The sequence below is a fragment of the Peromyscus californicus genome, unplaced genomic scaffold (genome assembly GCF_007827085.1).
Source record: "Peromyscus californicus insignis strain IS unplaced genomic scaffold, ASM782708v3 Scaffold_10__1_contigs__length_136768540, whole genome shotgun sequence".
NCBI lineage: Eukaryota > Metazoa > Chordata > Mammalia > Rodentia > Cricetidae > Peromyscus > Peromyscus californicus.
The window spans coordinates 58,903,543-58,923,253 of record NW_026294391.1 but is presented as its reverse complement, the minus strand read 5'-3'; the positions used below and the strand labels follow the sequence as shown (position 1 = coordinate 58,923,253).

At 39.8% G+C, this 19,711-nt stretch overlaps 1 protein-coding gene across 4 annotated transcripts in view; it reads left to right on the top strand.

The window, feature by feature from the left end:
* Positions 1–19,711, top strand: part of Phka1 (phosphorylase kinase regulatory subunit alpha 1) — a 124,757-nt gene that overhangs the window by 29,187 nt on the left and 75,859 nt on the right. For all 4 annotated transcript variants that reach the window (XM_052734218.1, XM_052734212.1, XM_052734215.1 and 1 more), the window contains exons 8-13: positions 1,297–1,443; positions 9,259–9,312; positions 11,319–11,441; positions 15,882–15,977; positions 16,670–16,777; positions 19,411–19,489. In XM_052734218.1, the coding sequence (XP_052590178.1) occupies positions 1,297–1,443; positions 9,259–9,312; positions 11,319–11,441; positions 15,882–15,977; positions 16,670–16,777; positions 19,411–19,489 (607 nt within the window). The remainder of the gene's footprint in view (positions 1–1,296; positions 1,444–9,258; positions 9,313–11,318; positions 11,442–15,881; positions 15,978–16,669; positions 16,778–19,410; positions 19,490–19,711) is intronic.

Genomic DNA, 19,711 nt, shown 5'->3' with positions numbered 1-19,711 from the left:
TGGTCCTCTTGTCTCAGTTCAAATTAAAAATGAACCCACCATTATATCCAGTTACCCACTGCTAGTGTATCAGGGGCCTGTGGTTTCTTTTTCCACGAATCATTTTTTGTAAACATAAAAAGGAAACAAGATATGATCGCTTTTAAGTGTTCTGGATTGTGGTCCAAAACAGTCTCTGGTTCCTGGTTGTTTTCTGGTTAGATATTTGGACATTAGATTGTTACTGTGGTAAAAGTTTATCCTTAGTTTTGTTTATGATTGCTGCCTATATTGAAAGTTTCTTTTCTCTGGTATGTGACATCTTTCCTTTTCTTCAAACCTTGATTATATCCTGTGGTAGTCCAGTGAATATAAATCCAACTTCTACTTTTGAAAACACTTTCTGTGGATAAAATACATTATGGAAGAAGAAAGGGGACCTTTTGTGGATAGGAAGAAGACTAGCAGGAGTACTGTGAGGGCAGGGAAAAGTATGGGGTGAGAAAATGAGCAAAGGGTAATAATGTACATGTCTGAAAATATAAAGAAGCCCATTATTTTTCCTCACTTGCTGAAAATTAATTTGAAAGTATATTAGAGGCATAGTTGATCCTTCTCTACTCTTCCAAGAAGCTATACTTTGTTTTAGTTTTATTATTTTAATTTTTTAACTATTTTGTGTGTAGGGGGTGTTTGCCTGAGTGTATGTCTGTACCATATTCATGCCTGGTGCCCATGGGGGTCAGAAAAGGTTGTTGGAGTTGTGGATGATTGTGAGCTGCCCAGTCCTCTGGAAGAATAGCCAGTGCTCCTCTAACTACTGATCCATCTTTCTAGCCTCAGCTTTATTCTTCTCTCGATGCTAAGGACCCAACAGGATTGTGTCTATCCAATAGATGTTAGAGTCTTAATCTATGAGCAGCTGCTTTACAGTCAGAATGGGGAAACACTGAGAGCAGGATTAAGAAAAGGAATTCCATACCAAGCAAGCTACTCTTTTAGGATCTCACTATTTAATAAAATTTGGGTTATTCTTCGGAAAGCTTTTGTTCCATATAAGTCTTTTTGAATCAAAGCTCTCACTTTCACCTCTTTTTTTTTTTTTTAATTTTTCAAGACAGGGTTTCTCCGTGTAGTTTTGGTGCCTGCCCTGGAACTCGCTCAGTAGACCAGGCTGGCCTTGAACTCACAGAGGTCTGCCTGGCTCTGCCTCCTGAGTGCTGGGATTAAAGGTCTGCGTCAATGCCATCTGGCCTCAGTTTCGCCTCTTAACCAAGGTATTTAGTAATAAAGCATATTTTGCTACCTTTCTCTTAGTCGATCCTGAATTCACTACTGCCCCGGGCTTCAACATCCAAAGAAGTTGATGCTAGTCTGCTCTCAGTGATCTCTTTCCCAGCCTTTGCTGTAGAAGACAGCCATTTGGTGGAGCTCACCAAACAGGAAATCATCACCAAGCTTCAGGTATGTCCACATGTGCCTTTCTTCTCTGTAGGGCTGGGACTCTAAAGGAAGATGAGTGCTTTTAGGGCCTTTGAATATAACATATGCCAGGAATTTCAAGGAACCTTTCCTACTCGCAAGTCTCTTATGTTTTTCTGCAAAACTTTTACTGTTAGGAATGGTACATGCACTTTCGAAGACATTTGGCATGCTCTTATGAATTTAAACATATATGTAACATGATCCAACAAACATCCTTACTCCTCAGTATCTACCCTTAAAAATGATAGTTTACACTCACAAAAACTCACAAATGTCTATAGCAGCTTCTGCCATAATTGCAAAAATCTGGAAATAGCCTTCAACTGAGAAACAAATAAACAGATTTTACTATATCCCTATTCAATACTACGCAACAGTAAAAAGAACAAGTTAATAATCTCTGAGATAGTATGAATGACTCTTTTTGTTTGCTTTTCTTTATTCTTCTCTTCTACAGTACATCCTGACCACAGCCTCCCCTCCACCTCCTCCACCTCCCCTCTTCCCAAGATCCACTGCCCCTCTATTTCCCTTCAGAAAAGAGCAGACCCCTAAGTGATAACAACTGAACACAGCATTACAAGATGCAATAAGACTAGACACAAACCCTCATATCGAGGCTGGACGAGGCAACCCAGGAGGAGGAAAAGGGTCTGATTCTTAAGTGCATTTTGCTGAGAGGAAAGAACAGATTACAGAAGCTATGCATACTGTATGATTCCATCAATGTGACACTCTGAAAAAGGGAAAACCAAAATGAGGGGAGAATTGGTGATTAAAAGAAGTTGGAGGGAGAAATTATCTATAAAGATAGAGTTCTGGAGAACAATTGTCGTGGTAGACAAAGACTATGTTTGCCCAATCTCATGCAATTGTACCACAAAAAGTAAATTTAGAAGATCAACCAAGATGTGGTAAGAAAAGTGAAATTCAGATTAGAAAGTGACTCTCAAATTCATTACAGATAAATTGTATAACTGTACTGAAGAGGGTAAAGAAGAAAGGACCTAAATCTTATAAAAACCTAAACCCAAGACAAAACTAACCATATAGAAACACTGCACCTGTGGACTGGCCAGTTGTCCTTGTAAATAAAGTTTTATTAATCCAGCCATGTTTCTATACCATCTACTGCTCTTTCAAATAGCAGAGCTCAGTCGTTTTAATAGAGGCTACATGGCCTGAAAAAACCAGAAGCATTCCTTCTCGTCCCTGTCATGTGAAGGTGACAAACTCCTGCTCTAGTTGATAAAATTGTTCCTCAAAGGGGTTGAGCAAAAAGTGTGTAGTATGCACATTAGGTTTCCTCATTATTGAAGAAAGACATTGCAAATGGATCATGGGGAAAGCTAAAATGAACACTTATGCTGGGTAAAAGTAGGAGCTATTATTGTGAAATTGTGTGTGTGAATGTGTGCTTGCATGCGTGTGTGTGTGTGTGTGTGTGTGTGTGTGTGTGTGAGAGAGAGAGAGAGAGAGAGAGAGAGAGAGAGAGAGAGAGAGAGAGAGAGAGAGAGAGTTTAATATAGGGATGCATGCCTATCTTTGTGTTGAGGTTGTCTACATGTTGGTTTTTAAATACCATTTCCCAAAAAAGTGGGTCAGGAATCCCTGATAAATGGTTGATTTGAAGATCACATTAGGGAAGATACAAAAGATCTGAAGCATCTTAAGGCTTTAGAAGGTAAAGAGCTCAAAAAGGGTGGGGGATGGCTGGGCATAGTGGCATGCACCTTTAATCTCAGCACCTGAGAGGCAGGGACTGGCAATCCTCTGTGAGTTTAACGCCAGCCTGGTCTGCATATTGAGTTTCTGAACAGCCAAGGCTACATAGAGAAACTCTGTCTCAGACCCCCCACACACAAAAAAAGAAAATGGTTAATGTCAGATTTCTTTTTGCAATAAATGGTAATTAACACAGAGACCCACAACTAGACAATGTGCAGAGAGTGGAGCCTTTGGAGCATTCAGCCCTAAATGGGATGTCTCCATCAAAACCCTCAGCTCAAGGCTCAGGGATCTATGTGGAAGAGGAGACAGAAAGAATTTAGGAGCCAGAGCTGGTGAATGACTCAAAGGAAACAATGCCATCCAGACATGGTAGGACTGATACCACATGAACTCACAGAGACTGTGACAGCACACAAGACCTACCCAGGTTCAAACCAGATAAAATCCTAGAACAGAGAAGGGAAATGAACACAAAATACCATCCTTAACCAAGAAGCTATTTGCAATTGATATCAGCTAGGAAGGGAAAATCAGCTTTTTCTCCAGTGGAGTGACAGTGAGTATTATCAGTCACACTCCAGGGTAGGTCCCATATCCAAGACAACACACAATGGATGCCATGTTCTTTATTTTGGTACTTTATATCTTACTGCTTTTCTGTAGTTTGTTTTTCTTTCTTAGAGAAAGAGAGAACATGAGGTTGGGTGCATAGTGAGGAGGTGGGAAGGATCTGGGAGGAGTTGGCGGACAGGAAAGAAAATGATCAAAATACTGTATGGAAAAAAATTGTGCATCTGAAAAACTGCAAGAGCCAGAGGAACAGGGACTTTGCTGTGAGATTGTGTCTCCTAGGAATGTCAGAAGTTACAGCCATAAAGTCTCACCAGCATGTCTGCCTAAACATAGCTGAACAAGGACAATAATAATAGAGATTTTAACATGGAAGGGGCTTGTGAAAGAGGGAAAGCCTGCAAGGCCTCAACCCTATGCAAAGAATACAGGAGACTAAGAAATGCTGAGAGCGGGGGAAATGGTCTTCTCCAGGGAAGAGCACATCAGTACCAGATCGTCAGCCATGAGGACATGTATTGCTCAGACAGAGCAGGTTGAATTTATGTCTTTAAGAATATATATATATATATATATATATATATATATATATATATATATATATATACACACACACATATACATACATACAAACGTGCGTGTGTGTGTGTGTGTGTGTGTGTGTGTGTGTGTGTGTACACAAGCAATTAATTAAAAAGAGGCCATGAATTTGAAAGCGATCAAGAAAGGGTTTATGGGAGAGTTTTGGGGGAAAAGGTAATAATTGTATTATAATTTCAAAAAATGAAATAATTAAAAAATAAATTACCAAAAAGATAATTGTGAAATGTATTAACTATCAAAGTATTAAAAGCACATTAGTAAATCAAATAAACAGCAATTTTTACCCTTCTGGAATAATATTCTGGGGGAAAGACAAAATAAAATGTCAAGTAGAATATGTAGCAGATTAATTATTGATGAGTATCAGAAAAAAGGAAAGCAAGCAGAAGGCATGGGGAAATCGTTCTGGAATAGAGAGGCCTTTCTAACTTACACTGTGACTTATCCATAACTTAGCATTGTTTCCAAAATGAGAAAAGCTTTTAATAAGGAGTAAGTCATTGCCAAATAGCCTTAGTGTCTCTGCCACAACAGTCCTCTGCCAAACCACAGCCTAGACAGGAAATTGTTTCCTTTGGGCTCTCTCTCCTTTGCTGGCAAATACTGCCCTGGTGCCAAATACAGTACAGTGGGTCCTGGGAACCAGTGAGGGCATACATCAGAGCAAATATCACTTCGTGGAGCAGAGCAAGGTTGGAAATTCCATCAGCCAGTAAAGGAGTAGCATTCTAAGACCCAAATACTTCAATGTACTCGCCCCTTTTTTAACAGCCCGTAAGTCCAGCTCCCAGGACTGTTACCCAGGATAACTCAGAGAAAGATTTCTCAAGAGTGGGAATAGAAAGATTTCTTATCTATAATAATTCACACACCATCTGATGGTAACTTTCTCTTTTACTTCATCTTGAAAAATCCTCTCTGAAAATCTCTCTTGCTCCACATAGTTACATTCCGCATAGTTACATTCTCCACACAGCCACATTCCTCTTTGCACAGTTCCATCTCTTTTCTATACAGCTTCATTTTCCTTGTCTCCACACAGTTACAAATCTCCACACAGCCACAGCCATACGTCTCATCTACATAACCACATGTCTTCCTGCAAGCCATATATTTCTATATACAGTTACATCTCTTTTATATAGCTCCAATCTCTCTTCTATACACGTTTCTCCTTCTCTCTACCCTGCTTCATTCCTTCACACACCACTACATCATTCACTCACTCTTTACTCACTCACTCTCTCACTCCTTCACTCTCCTCTGTGAACACCTCTCCCCTACCTCTCTTTTCTGTATAGCTACACAAGCTCTCCTACAAAGCTACTCATCTTCTGCCTTCTACTTTCTCTGCACACATCTCCTGCCCTCTCAGCATGCGCGCACACACACACACGCAAGCACACACGCACTTTCACCTCTGCCCAGCTCTTTATACAGACATACATCTCAGGAGAATCTCTTTTGAAAATCTCTCTTGCTCTCCCTCCTGTCTAGCTACTCATCCTCTCTCTCAGCTCCCTCCGCACACCCACACACACACTCATACTCTCTCACTCCTCCTTGTCCTTCTCACAGCCAAACTCTGGAAATTGTATGTTACATTTTCAGGGTCCGACCCATTCTCATAACATATAAGTCATTCAGTGAGTAACTCTTGGCCAGGCACGTAGCTCTTCACAGACAGAGAATGACATTGAAATTCAGGACTTAATAACAGTTAGTTGGCTGAACCTTGAGTGATTGGGGTATGTGCAGAAAGAGAATTACTGCAGGGGGTTATGTCTACCAGAGTTGCTTTAGTTCTGACCTTGATCTAGCAGTAAACACCTGAAACTTAAGTTTGTGTATTCTCTGCAGGGGCAGCTAGTCTGTTTTGATTTTGTTCTGAAATCTAAAATTAGCTGTCTTTGTGACTGAGAATACTGTTACTTTTCTGTGTCAATTATGAAAAATATTCTAGTATTATTTCTAATAATTAGAATTATACAGATTAAACATAAATCATCTTCCTAACCATCCACAGCTATATGTGTGCCTAAAGATGGAATACACACTACCAATGGGCTGTGGAAAGAACCCCACAGCTCTTCTTTTTAGGGAGGTAAGTGGTGGCACATGAGAAAGTTACAGCCAGAAAACAACCTGTTTCCATAGCCAGTGACCCCACGGACTTTGCGTAGTGGTACCCCCCAACAGAGGATTGTCTGGTGTGTCGACCTGTTAAATACTGGTTGTCACCTACTGACTACTCCCACGGCCCTCAGCACCCTTTCTGACTTTTGTCCCTTTGTTCATTTAGATAGCTGAAAATATTCAGGTCTTCGCATTTGTCCACATCATTATAGACTGCAGCTTCTCAAACTATATGTTGTGTAACTGAGTGCTAAGGTTGCAGAGAATCTGGCAATAATTTAAGGTCCTGAATGTGTAGTGCGCACAAGTTACATAAACATCAACTGTGTAACGAGCCTGGGGTGTTGGTGGCAGCACTTACCTTTGTATCATTGTGAGACTTCACTGCAGCTTGTTTCTGAACACACACGAGCACTCTGTGATGAGCATGCCTCATGCCACACAGTGCCAACAAATGTTGCCAAAAGCACCTCAACTCAAATCCACAACTGTCGTCATGTTATAAATTGCAGTGTGTTTACTATACCACAAAGTTTTCTGCTGTCATAGAAACATGATGATTTAATTATAGAAATGAAAGACTTAATATTTTCCCACTATCATCCCTCAGTATGTTTCAAATGAGTATGTCTTTGGATTGTATTGTGTTAAAACATTTGGTTTTTAAATTTTCTGTTTGAATTACTGACAAGTTTCAGAAAAAAATGTTAAATGAGTTTAGTTTTAGATTAGGGCAGAATTTACAACAACATCTGAAATGTTCTTAAATATAATTATGCTATTTTGTACTATGTATTTATGCAAAGTCACTGTCTTAGTATTGATGATAAAATCAAAGTATCAATCATCTCTGAAAAACATTGATGTTCTACATCCCATAGCATCAAATATTCAGATAAGGTTTTGTAGCTAGAGTTTTCCTGCCTGACCCACAGTCAGGACAAATCTCTCTCACCCGCCAGTCCCACAGCCGCTCAAACCCGACCAAGTAAACACAGAGACTTATATTGCTTACAAACTGTATGGCCGTGGCAGGCTTCTTGCTAACTGTTCTTACAGCTTAAATTAATCCATTTCTATAAATCTATACCTTGCCACGTGGCTCGTGGCTTACCGGCATCTTCACATGCTGTTTCTCATCATGGTGGCTGGCAGTGTCTCTCTCTCTCAGCCTTCCACTTCCCAGCTTTATTCTCCTCCTTGTCCCGCCTACACTTCCTGCCTAGCCAATGGCCAATCAGTGTTTTATTTATTGACTAATCAGCAACACATTTGCCATACAGAACATCCCACAGCAAGGTTTCATTGTTTAAATAAAAACAAACAGGAACATTTATTTGATCAGTATGCAGTCTTGTCATTTTTAATAAACAGTTAAATGTAAAATAAAATTCATAATAATTTTTATCATTAAACATTAAACAAAAAGGATATTTAATTTCATGAGGCCACAGAAACCAACCAGAAAGGATTCCTAATGCACAGAGTAAGAACTATTTGAACAAAAAAGTAATTATCATAGCATTGTCCTATAACTCAAAGAAAAAATGAAGTTATCTACGAGTCTAATATAGATAACAATAAATATAGTTACAAGAGGGAAAGTTATGATGAAGAATTCTAGGAGATACTAATTAAGAAAATGATTAAGTTTAATATCACCAGTAATAGGACTAGTGCCCCCCTCAAACAGTATAATGAGAAGGACACATCACCATTGTGATGCTCTTCTCAATAATATGTACCTTCAGTCTCATGTAAAAACCAGACAAAACTAATTTGAAAGACAATTTAACAACTAACTGATGAACACTTTCCAAAGTGTGAAGTTGGGTAAAGCAAGGAAAGAATGTGGAACTGTCATAGATTAGGGAAGATGAGGGAGCTGTGACAACTAAATATAACATGGAATTCTTTTTTGAATGTATATGTGTATATGTGTTCATGTATGTGTGTACTGCAGAGGCCAGAAGTTGGTGCCAGTCTCTCCCTCAATAGCCTAATTTTTGAGATAGTCTCTCACTGAACCTGGAACTCACTGATTGAGCTAGCCTGGCCAGTGAGCCCCAAGAACCCTCCTATTCCTGTCTTTCCAACACTGCGGTTACAGGAACTGCCACCACGTCTAGCTTTTTCCCTGGGTGCTGGAGATCACAGCTTGGGTCCTTATGATTGCACAGGAAACACTTTACCTACTGAGCCATCCTGCGAGTCCTGTAGTGTGGGATTTTGAACTGGATCCTGGAATAGACTGAAAAGGACAGTGATGGAAAGAAAACCCAGTGTAATATAAATAGGTTTTATAATTCAATTAGTATTAGTATATCAAAATTAGCTTTTTACTTCTGATGTGTGTGTGTTCTGTAGTTACATAAGTTAATATAAGGAGATGAGATTTGATAAGTGAGACTATGTAGTGTTTATAAGTTTTGTAAGTCTAAAATAATCTCAAAAAATTTTACATATATTTTTAAAAAAATAAGCTGTGGTCTCTTAGGAGCTGTGTGTACTATGGGAAGGACTGCACAGATTAGTAATTAGCTTGTAGTACACTTGGCATGCTGCTTTGGGGAAGAACCGATAACATACTTCTTGCTTGAAAGGACATTGCTGCTGCTGCTGCTGCTGAGCTGTTTTTGAGTACTGTGTCTGTGTTGGTAAGAGATTGATACATGGAGGTGTTTGAGGATATGTTTCTGCTTATAGAATCATACAGATGTACAAGCTTCAGGGCCTTTTTCTCTGTGTCCCCAGGGTCGCTATGGTTGCTGTCGTTTTCTACGAGATGGATATAAAACTCCTAAAGAGGTAGGTTGCTTTTCACCACAGGGAAATAGGACAGAATTGTCTCTGTTCTTTGTAGACTCATTCAGAGACAACAGTTACCTCACTGATAGAATTTTTGCAGATCATTAAAAGAAATAATAAGTGACGTTTGTTATATTTGTTCAGTTTTGCTGCCAAGTTCTGACATTGGTGGTAGATAAACTATCAATAAACTATCAAAGAGTAAATCTAATAAAGGAAATACAGTCTCATCTTTTCTTTCAGTTGGTTAGTTTAAGGAAGGAACTACTGATGGATGCTAAAGTCTGTGGACAGAAGTTTTAAAATACAAACAGTCTTTGCATAATCTCCAAATGTGCCCCCCAATATTTAATCAGTACAAAAGGAAAGGCACTTCCCAGCAGTACATCTTTCTGACTGCCTGTCATAGTCCATTTTCTGTTGTCAGTGACACAGTACCACAGACTGAGTTGTAAAATGGCCTCACAGTTCTGTAGGTACAAAATCAAGAGGTCCACATCTGGTGATGTCCTTCTTGCTGACAGAGTCCCAAGGCGTGGTATAAGGTAACTCATGGCAAGAGACAGGGAACACTATGTGCCTCAGTCTCTTCTGGTCTCTTTCCTTTCGACAAAGCCAGAGATTCAGTCTCTGCCCTGACGGCCTTATTAAATCCTGATCTGTCCTTCAGGCTCCACCTCTATGGACTGAGGTTTGATTACACTTCTACCCTCGAATACCTCACAAAATGCATGAATTTCAGCACGTCAAGCCTTGAGAACACCAAACCTAAACTGTAGCAGCCCCTTCCAAGATTTGTAGTTTGTATTTGGTTAGTTATCAACAGAACTTGTTCGTGAAAATTTAAGTTCCTTTTGTTCTACTAGTCAAAAGTTCTCCTTGAATAGATATAGATATGCTATATAGATATATGGATATGGCGTTGGGTGAGCTTTTCAAGAACTGTTATGAGTGTTTGCCTAGCATGCTCAAGGCCCTGAGTTCCAATCCCAGCCCCATACACAAGAGAGGCACTATGTTCTTTTAAGTTAAGTATAAAACCTTGTGGTCTACTTCCTCACTTCTGCTTTCTTCCTCAGCCCTGAATTTGACCTTTGCCCTTTCTTGAATTTCTCCCTCCTTTGATTCCCACACTACCACACTCCGAACATAAGTTCCGAAAAGAACAGTCCTGTACTCTTCTCCCAATTCTTACTCGCCGTGACTTCTCTAGCATTTCATTGACTCACTCCTACGTTTCCTTGACTTTTTCCCTATGTTGATTTCCACAGTATTCCACTCATGATTCTTGTCTGTCTTTGGCTCACCTCATTCTGAAGACTTACCAGGATTCCATTCTTGTGCAGGTCACTCATTTTATGTAGTACTTTCCCACAAAACCCATCTGTGACTAGTGTTACTTCTCTCAGGTTGATTACAAACGAATCCTGCACTGGTAGTTAATATTGTCAACTTGACAGGATCAAGGAGACAAGCCTCTGGGTATGCCTGTGAGGGTATTATTAGGTTAATTGAAGTAGGAAGATCTGTCCTAAAAGTGAGTGGCAGTATTGGGTTTGGGGCCTGGGCGACATGGATAGAAACAGCTAACTGCATTCCAGCATCTATTGCTCTCTTCTTGACTGTCGAAGCAGTTGTGGTCAGCTGCTTAAGCTTCTGCCACCTTGTCTGTCCTTCTATGATGGCTTGCACCCTTGAACTGTGAGCCAAAGTAAACTCTTGCTTCATTTAAGTTGATTTTGTCAGATTATCATGGCACCAAGAAAAGTAACACATTTTCATATATCTCCTGTGATGCCTTATTATCCCAAGACCAGTCGTTGGAGTTTCTTCATAGAGCACTTGCTAAGAGAGGGGAGTATAAATATGTACTTACTGCCTTCTCTGATGCCATCTTTGAAACAAATAGTCTGTAGTAAAACTCCTGTTGTAATACCTCTAAACTAAGAATATACATCCAGTCTCTGAGTGACAGGACAGACTTTGTCTGTTATATTTTTGTCTAGGATCCCAATCGTCTGTACTATGAACCAGCTGAGCTGAAGCTATTTGAAAACATTGAGTGCGAATGGCCATTGTTCTGGACATACTTTATTCTTGATGGGATCTTCAGTGGAAACATAGAACAGGTAATGACCTGGGAGAAGAGCTCTCAGCAAGCTGCTTTTGTTGTGTCTTCCTCTTTGAGTTAATGGCTATATCTGTTTTGATTGCCCAAATGGGAGTCTTCCTACTAGGGAAGAGACCAGAGTTGTCTCCTAGAGACTCGTAGCTGATAATAGTGAATTAAGAATTGGGAAACTCTACCTGGGTAGTGGTGGTGCACGCCTTTAATCCCAGCACTCAGGAGGCAGAGACAAGGTGGGTCTCTGTGAGTTCGAGGCCAGCCTGGGCTACAGAGTGAGTTCCAGGAAAGGCGCCAAAGCTACACAGAGAAACCCTGTCTCGAAAAACCAAAAAAAGAATGGGGAAACTCAGATTGTTTTCTTTTTTCTTCAATCCTGACCATCCAAGTGTTGTCATTGACTTCTTCAGTTTCAGTGTCTCTGTAGGTGAGATTTTTTTCTTTTCATTAAGGAAGATTATCAAGTAAGGATGTTGAAATATTAATTACCTCAGTTTCATCATTACATACTGTATACATGAGTTGAAGTTTCACACTGTACCCCACAAATTTATATACTAAAAGTAATTTTTACTGTAGTGGCACATGTTTGTAATCCCAGAACTCAGAGGCTAGAGCAGGCAGATCATGAGTTTGAGGCCAGTCTAGGTTACAGAACAGGACCATCTCAAATAATATTTTTTAAAAGGTATCCTTAGGTGATAGAGAGGGGGTTCCGTGGTTAACAGCACTTGTTGCTTGTCCAGAGGATGTGGGCTCAATACCCAGCACCCACATGGTCGCTCATAAACATCTGTAACTCCAGTTCCAGGGGATCCAAACCTTCCTTCTAACCCCTATGAGTAGCAGATACCCAAGTTGTTCACATACATATATGCAGGTGAAATACTCATAATACATTAAATAAAAAATGAATCTTTCAAAAATATAGTCCCAAATTTCTTTGAGAGTTGACAATAAATATATACTATAAATTCAAAGTTCAGTTAGTTCCACTATAATGAGACAACATCCTTTAAAAATATCACCATGAAAGGCATGTTCAAAAAATTAAAAACTACAAAATGGAAAAATGGGGTGAGGAGCACAGTACTAAAAATATTTGCATGGCTTAGTATAGTGCTGCACACCTTTAATCTGAGAACTGGGGAGAAAGAGGCAGGAGGATTTCTGTGAGTTTGAGGGTAGCCTGCTCTACATAGAGTTCTAGGCCAGCTGAGACTCTATAGCAAGACCCTATCTCAATAATAAGTAAGTGCGTGTTTGTACATAACAAAATGATAGGAACCTAGTGAAAAAAACCAGTGGTGCAGTTTCCTACCTGCTAAATGGTCAAATATGTAAGTACTACAATAGGTCTGATAGGTAAACCTTGAAAAGGGCCTGGATTTTGTTGTAGAGGTGTTTGACCTTCTTCTTGCCAATTCACCTGGCTGGTACCTCTGCCTGCTAGCCTGTATGTAAGAGGAAGAAAACAAAAGAGAAATCAGATAAATGATAGAAATTGGAGAATAAAACTACGAAATAGAGAGGAAACATTAAAATGGGCTGAGAGGAATGGGGGCAGTTAAAGAGAGAGGAAGGCACACAGTTTGCAACCAGGGCATCTGTCAGGGAGCTTCTAAGTTATGATGTGCTTAAAGAAAGGTGTTATACAGTTGGATGGAACACTACAACAACAGGTGTGGACTGGTGTGGTTCCTTGGCCTTGTTAGGTATGTGCATGTCTGTGCAGTTTTAGACAGCTTAGTTCAACACAGTTAGGTTCTCAGGAAGAAATTGCACATAAGCAAACATGAAATTCATGTTATACTCTGTAGAGGGCAAAAAGGTCCTTGTGCACACAGATAAGCACTGGAGAAGCCAGGAAAAGTTAAACACACAGCGGATCTCTCCAAAGTTGGGAGATATTTGGCTCTTCTCCCAGAATTCTGGGGGAAATACAGTTTACAACCTGATAATCGTTTGCTACCTGTTGAGGCAGGCTCTGCCCAGGTCACCCAGAATATTATGTTTATCCCAGACCCTTTCCCATAATACCCTGAGCATTATATCTAAGCCATAAATCTCATCCAAGTGAGAGATGTCACTTGAACTTTACAACAGCCTAAATGACTTCTGTGTTTTCTTAGGGCCAGGCATTATATTTATCTGAGTCATTCTCCTTAAACCCGTATCTCGAGCATTGTTTCTAAGTCAACAAGAACCCATCTTACAGATGAAGCTGTGTGTACTTTGTAAAGGGCTTCAATGTAGATATGTCTTAGGCTTTGTTATACTCATTGGGCCGAGTTCATTGTTATCTGAATAGTTGTTTCCAACATTGTGCTAAAGTAAAACGGTCTGGGTCAACTCTAGATGTCCCGGCCCAGCATAAGTTACCAAAATCCAGCTGATCTGAGTTTCATTCTTATCTCACCCTGATCATTTTCCCTACATGCTGTAAAGCCTGCAGGTAACCCTCCAGAATACTCAAATTGTACCCTAATCTATTAAACACATTTGAACAAATTTGTGATTTTACCAGTATCCTAATATTATACCAGGAAGCAGCTAGGATGAAGCTATTGTGTTAAAGAACTATAAATTATGGTTTTGTTGTGTTTTTATTTTACTTCTTATGAGCCTAAGGCTTTGTATATGCTAGGCCCACTGAGCTGCATCCTGACTCATGCCCTTTTTATAGTTTATGAATTACTATGTTTCGTCAAATTGTTAATAACATAAACCTGACCATAATAGCAGCCAAATCTAGAGAGGAGAGATGGCAAGGGTAATGAGAAGATGTATATGAGAAAAGTACAATGATAGACATGTACAAAAATGTCATAAAAATCCATTTTATATGCTAACGAAAGGCAATTAATAAAAATGTAGTTTTAAAAGCCTAGTCAGGGGGCTGGAGAGATTTCTCAGTGGTCAAAAACATTTGCTACTTTTGCAGAAGACCAAAGTTCAGATCTCAGCACCCATATCAGACAGCCCCCAACCACATGTAACTCCAGTTCCAGGGGTGCTAGGCCCTCTTCTGACCTCTGCAGGCACGCGCGCGCGCACACACACACACACACACACACACACACACACACACACACACACACACACAGGGAGAGAGGTGGGTGTATACACACATAAATAAAAGTAAAACTAAAAAATAAATAAAATCCAAGTCAAGGGCTAGAGAGATGGCTCAGTGATGAAGAGCACATAATGCTCTTCCAGAAGACCCAAGTTTGGTTCTCTACACCCTGGTCATGTGGCTCACAACCACTTATAGCAGTTATAACTCCAACTTCAGACGATCTGACACATCTGGCTTCCGAGGGTGCCAGCACACATGATCATATGCCCCCACACAGACACATATGCATACATATAATTTTTAAAATAAAACATTTTTGACAGGCATAGTGGCACATGCCTTTAATCCCAGCACTTGGGAGGCGGAAGCAGATGATCTCTGTGAGCTTGAGCCCAGCCTGGTTAACATAGTGAGTTCCAGGGCAGCCAGAGCTACCTAGTGAGACCCTGTTATGAAAAAAAAATCATTTTTCAAATATATATTTTAATTGAAATAGAATTGCATCATTTTTCCCTTCCTTTCCTCCCTCCAGACCCTCCCAGCTTCCTTATCTCAAACCTCACCCCTCACACACTCTCAAGTTGATAGCCTCTTAAAAAATAAATGCTACAAAAAGAAAAAGCCAGGTCAAGAAGGTATACTTAAGGTAATACATAGCAGATCACTTAGGCCCTTGGAGGCAGACTGAATCAGACTAAACTATACTAAACCAGGTATGTGCTTAGTAAACTAAGTGATTTGAACCTAACCTCCATGTTAAAGGACTTCAATTACACATCCCTACTAGGATGACAACTAAAATTAAATGCATTAAAGTATATAAAAAGTTGTGTGATATTTGACCTATAACAAACATGTAATAAGTACCTGCCTTAGGGTTTCTACTGCTGTGACAAAACAACATGACCAAAAGGCAACTTGGGGAGAAAAGGGTTTAGTTGACTTACTTATCCTGAATCACCTCCATTGAGGGAAGCCAAGGCAGGAACTCAAACAGGGCAGGCAGGAGCTGGTGCAGAGACCATGGAGGCATGCTGCTTACTGGCTTGCTCCATGTGGATTGCCCATGGTTGGCTCCACCCACAATGGGCTGGGCTTTTCCCTATCAATCACTAATTAAGAAAATGCCCTACACGCTTACCTGCAGTCGGTTCTTATGGAGGCATTTTCTCAATTGAGGTTCCCTCCTCTCAGCTAGTTCTAGTTTGTGTCAAATTGACACAGTACCATCCCCCTTTCCTCTTCCTTTCCCTTGGTTAAATAAGCTCCTTTGAAGAAGTGCTTTCTTTGGCTGTGTCCTTCTGCTATGTTCCCACAGAAAGTCTCTAAAATTTTGGTTTTCAACTTTTCTTTTTCCTGCAGGTTCAAGAATATAGAGAGGCTCTTGATGCAGTCCTCATCAAGGGCAAAAATGGAATCCCACTTCTTCCAGAGCTGTACAGTGTTCCTCCTGACAGGGTGAGTTGGATCGTGTAGGGCCATTGACAGGAGAGGAACCACATTTCTGTGATACTGAGTCAGTAGTTATGTGAGTCAAATAGTTTTGTGACTTTGTATCTTGTGATGGTAATATTCTAAAACTTTGGTTTTTGGATTAGGATTTTATTCCTCCTGAAATAAGTTAAAGCAGTCTCAGTTATGGTACTATGGTACAATGAAATATGAATGAAAGCAAATCTCAATTCTGAGAATGATCTACAGATCAGTAGGTGGAACCAGAGTGATATCCTGTGCCAGCTCTGAGAACTTGGCATCCTCTGCAGCCAGTAATCTAGGATTGCTGGAGTAGATCAGGCTTGGAACAATGAAGCAGGCGTTGTCTTTGTTTGCCATTGTGAAGGAGAATTAGACATGATAGAGATACAGTTTTACCTTCTGGTGGGGATTTGGAGAAGTTCCTAGTGGCATGAGCAGTGTCACCTGAGAATTAATTAGGAATAGGTTTTATCCACCACGACACACTTATTCAGTCTACGTTTTCATAAGGTCTTGGGTGATTTGGTCACACACTACAGCTTGAGCACTGCCCTATTTCGCTTTTCAATCCATTGTCTAGAAACTCTGAATCATAATCCAGACTGTCTTTTATCATCTAGTACCTTAAGCTTTCTAATATTGCCTCTCATTTGACCTCTTATCTCTTCATTTAGGTTGATGAAGAGTATCAAAATCCTCACACTGTGGATCGAGTCCCTATGGGAAAATTGCCTCACATGTGGGGTCAGTCTCTATACATTTTAGGAAGCTTGATGGCAGAGGTAAGGGAAGACTTCAAAGCTATCCCGCCTTTTAGCTCATTTATTTATTTGCCTTGGCCACCGTAATGATCAGATTTGCAGTGAACTCACTAAATTCAAAGGATGTCTTCCTTTTGGACTTTGACTTAATTATAGCTTTGCCTCCGGGTCTTCAACATGGGGATTGTGGCCAGTGCTTGACAGAAATCTCTTGCTCCCTGCCAACCATGTCCGCCCACTACCCACAGTTCCCTATTTTGGCATTGTACTTGGTGCTGTTCAAGAGTCAAGCTGTGGATCTTTCACTTTCAAAACTCCCCTCGGTGCCTCCCTGGTAACTGATGAACGCAGCTATGTTTAGTGATTATTGGTGACGGATTAAACGCCAACCTTTCTAAGCAACATAAGTTTTCATTCCTTAACTGAAGTAACTGATCACATTGAACACTTTGACTAATGCTTGGTAATAACTGTGTGGTCTTTCTGTTTGCTTTGTTAAGATTTCTTTTTTTTTTTTTTTAACTTCTTGGTAAGGAGCTCTCTAAATGTTCTTTATACCAAATTCTATTAAGACGGCTCTTAATGAGGCACAATTTTGTATCCAGCTTTTTTGGGGGGTGGTTATTTTGAGCCTATATAGAAGGATATTTCTTCTAAAAAGTTTTCTAGTACTTCCTGAAAAACCTATTTCCCACACTGTAGGGTTTTTTTTTTTTTTTTTTAAAGACAAGGTCTTGCTATGTAGCAGTAGCTGGGCTTGAACTTTCCACATAGACCAAGCTGGCCTTGAACTTGCAGTGATCCTTCTGTGTTTGTTTCCTGAGTTCTGGGATTATGGGTGTGTGCCATCACACCCAGCATGGTTGTTTTGATATGATAGACCCAGGTTCCTGGAAAACCTGGTTTGGAACTTAGCTGGCATTTCTGAGTAAGATTTTCCCGTTTACATGGTCCTTTATTTTCTGCAGCTGTAGTCTTGGTTTTGTTTTCTGTGGCTGTGGTTGTTTGATAATCTATAATTGACGTGAGCTTGGAGCTAGCACTAATGAATATAATGCTTTAAAACAATCCTTGCCCAGCAGCTTTCTTACCCAACAATAAATTAGATTGGACAAAACCAGGAAGGAATCAGTATTATTAAAGAAAAAAGTGGGTGAGTTCATCTTATTTCACAACATATGGAAACTAAGTAAAAAGATTTCTGCTACTCAAAAAGCACAGCAAACACATGGGCAAATAAGCAAACAATGTTTATTACCAGTTTTTAGTTTTACGTATTCTGAGAATTTCATGCATGAGTGTTGTATTTGTATTATTTTCACCTCTTGCTCCCTTCCACACACAGCCTGCCTGGTCCGTGTAGTGTTGTTTGTGCGTGTATTTATTTAGGACTGACCACTTGGGCTTGGGTAACCTGTCAGGGTCTCATTCCTGGAGAAGACTGATTCTTCCTGTCTCAGCAGCCATTGCTTGGCTGTAGCTCTTCGTCTAGGTCTTCTGAGATTTTCCCCATTCATGTTGGTATGTCTACTGATAGTATCATCGTGCTGGTCTTGTATAGGTGACCATATTTTTAAAAATTTCATGGGTGAAGCTTCCCTGTCTATATAGAAAGTACAATACATCACAGCAGATGTTCTGGTTCTCTGGCTCTTAAAATCTTTCCACTCGCTCTTCTATTATGTCCCCTGAGCCTTAGGTGTAGGGGTATTATAGATGTGTCGATAGGGGTTAGGTACCTCCAAGCCATTGTTCTCTGCATTTTAACCACTTGTGGGGTTCTTTATTGGTCTCTGCTGCAAAAAGAAGCTTTTTTGACGAGGGGTGAGAGCTACACATACCTGCGAGTATAAGGATGGGTATTTAGAATTCAGTTAGAAATTATACTGGTTCAGGAAAGTGGTAGTAATAGGTTGTTCTCTAAGTTTTATGACCTTAACAGCCAAGGGTAATTGGCTAGGTTTCCAGTATCAGGCATGCATTCCTTCATATTGAGCTAGCCTTAAGTCCAATTAGACATCTATTGTTTGCCTCCATGAGATAAGTAGCATTATTGGACCCTTGGGCTATCTCGCCATGCTGGTCATTGTGGTTCATAGGTTTTACAGCTGGTCAGGACTATTGGTTGCTTTTCTCCCTTGGTAGCTTGCATAGCACTTCTGGTCATTTAGAGATCTAATCATCAGGTAGGAAGCTTTCAGGTCAGTTCCAGCTCAGTTCCTTCAAGTTTTGTGTCTTAATATATGGTGTATTCAGCTATTGGGTCTTACCTTCAAGTTCTATGAGGCAACTAAGGGAGATGACAGTAGTTTACATATACATATATACATATATACACATACATACATACACATGTATGTGTATATCCATATATATGTATATATATGTATATATATGTATATATGTAATATATATGTGCTCTCTCACACACATACACTATATGTATGTTTAAGTAAACAAAAAATGTTTCCCTGTGGCTTTTTAAACATCCTTAGTATTATTTATCCCTTTGCCATTCTTCTCCCTTTGTATTGACCTCCTTTCCCCTTTCCATTTAACTTCTGAGCCATCTCTCCATAGCCATCTCTCCATAGCCATCTCTCCTAGCTTTATTGTTGAGGCTTAGTAATTTTGTTTTTGTGTGTTTTCTTCAGGGATTTTTAGCTCCTGGAGAAATTGATCCCCTGAATCGTAGGTTTTCTACTGTGCCAAAGCCAGATGTGGTGGTTCAAGGTATGTATTACTCCCAGCAATAGAAATGTTATATTAAAGGCCTGATTAGGGGAAGAGATTTGGGGGCTTTGTGTTAGGCTTTAAAAGTTCATAATAAATTTGGTTCAGTTTTGTTTCAAAATTACTGTTAATAATAAACAAATCAATGAAAGATGATCTCAGAGGATTATAAAATACTATTTGATATACCTTATTTCTGGAAACTCTTTTCTTTAAAATTTC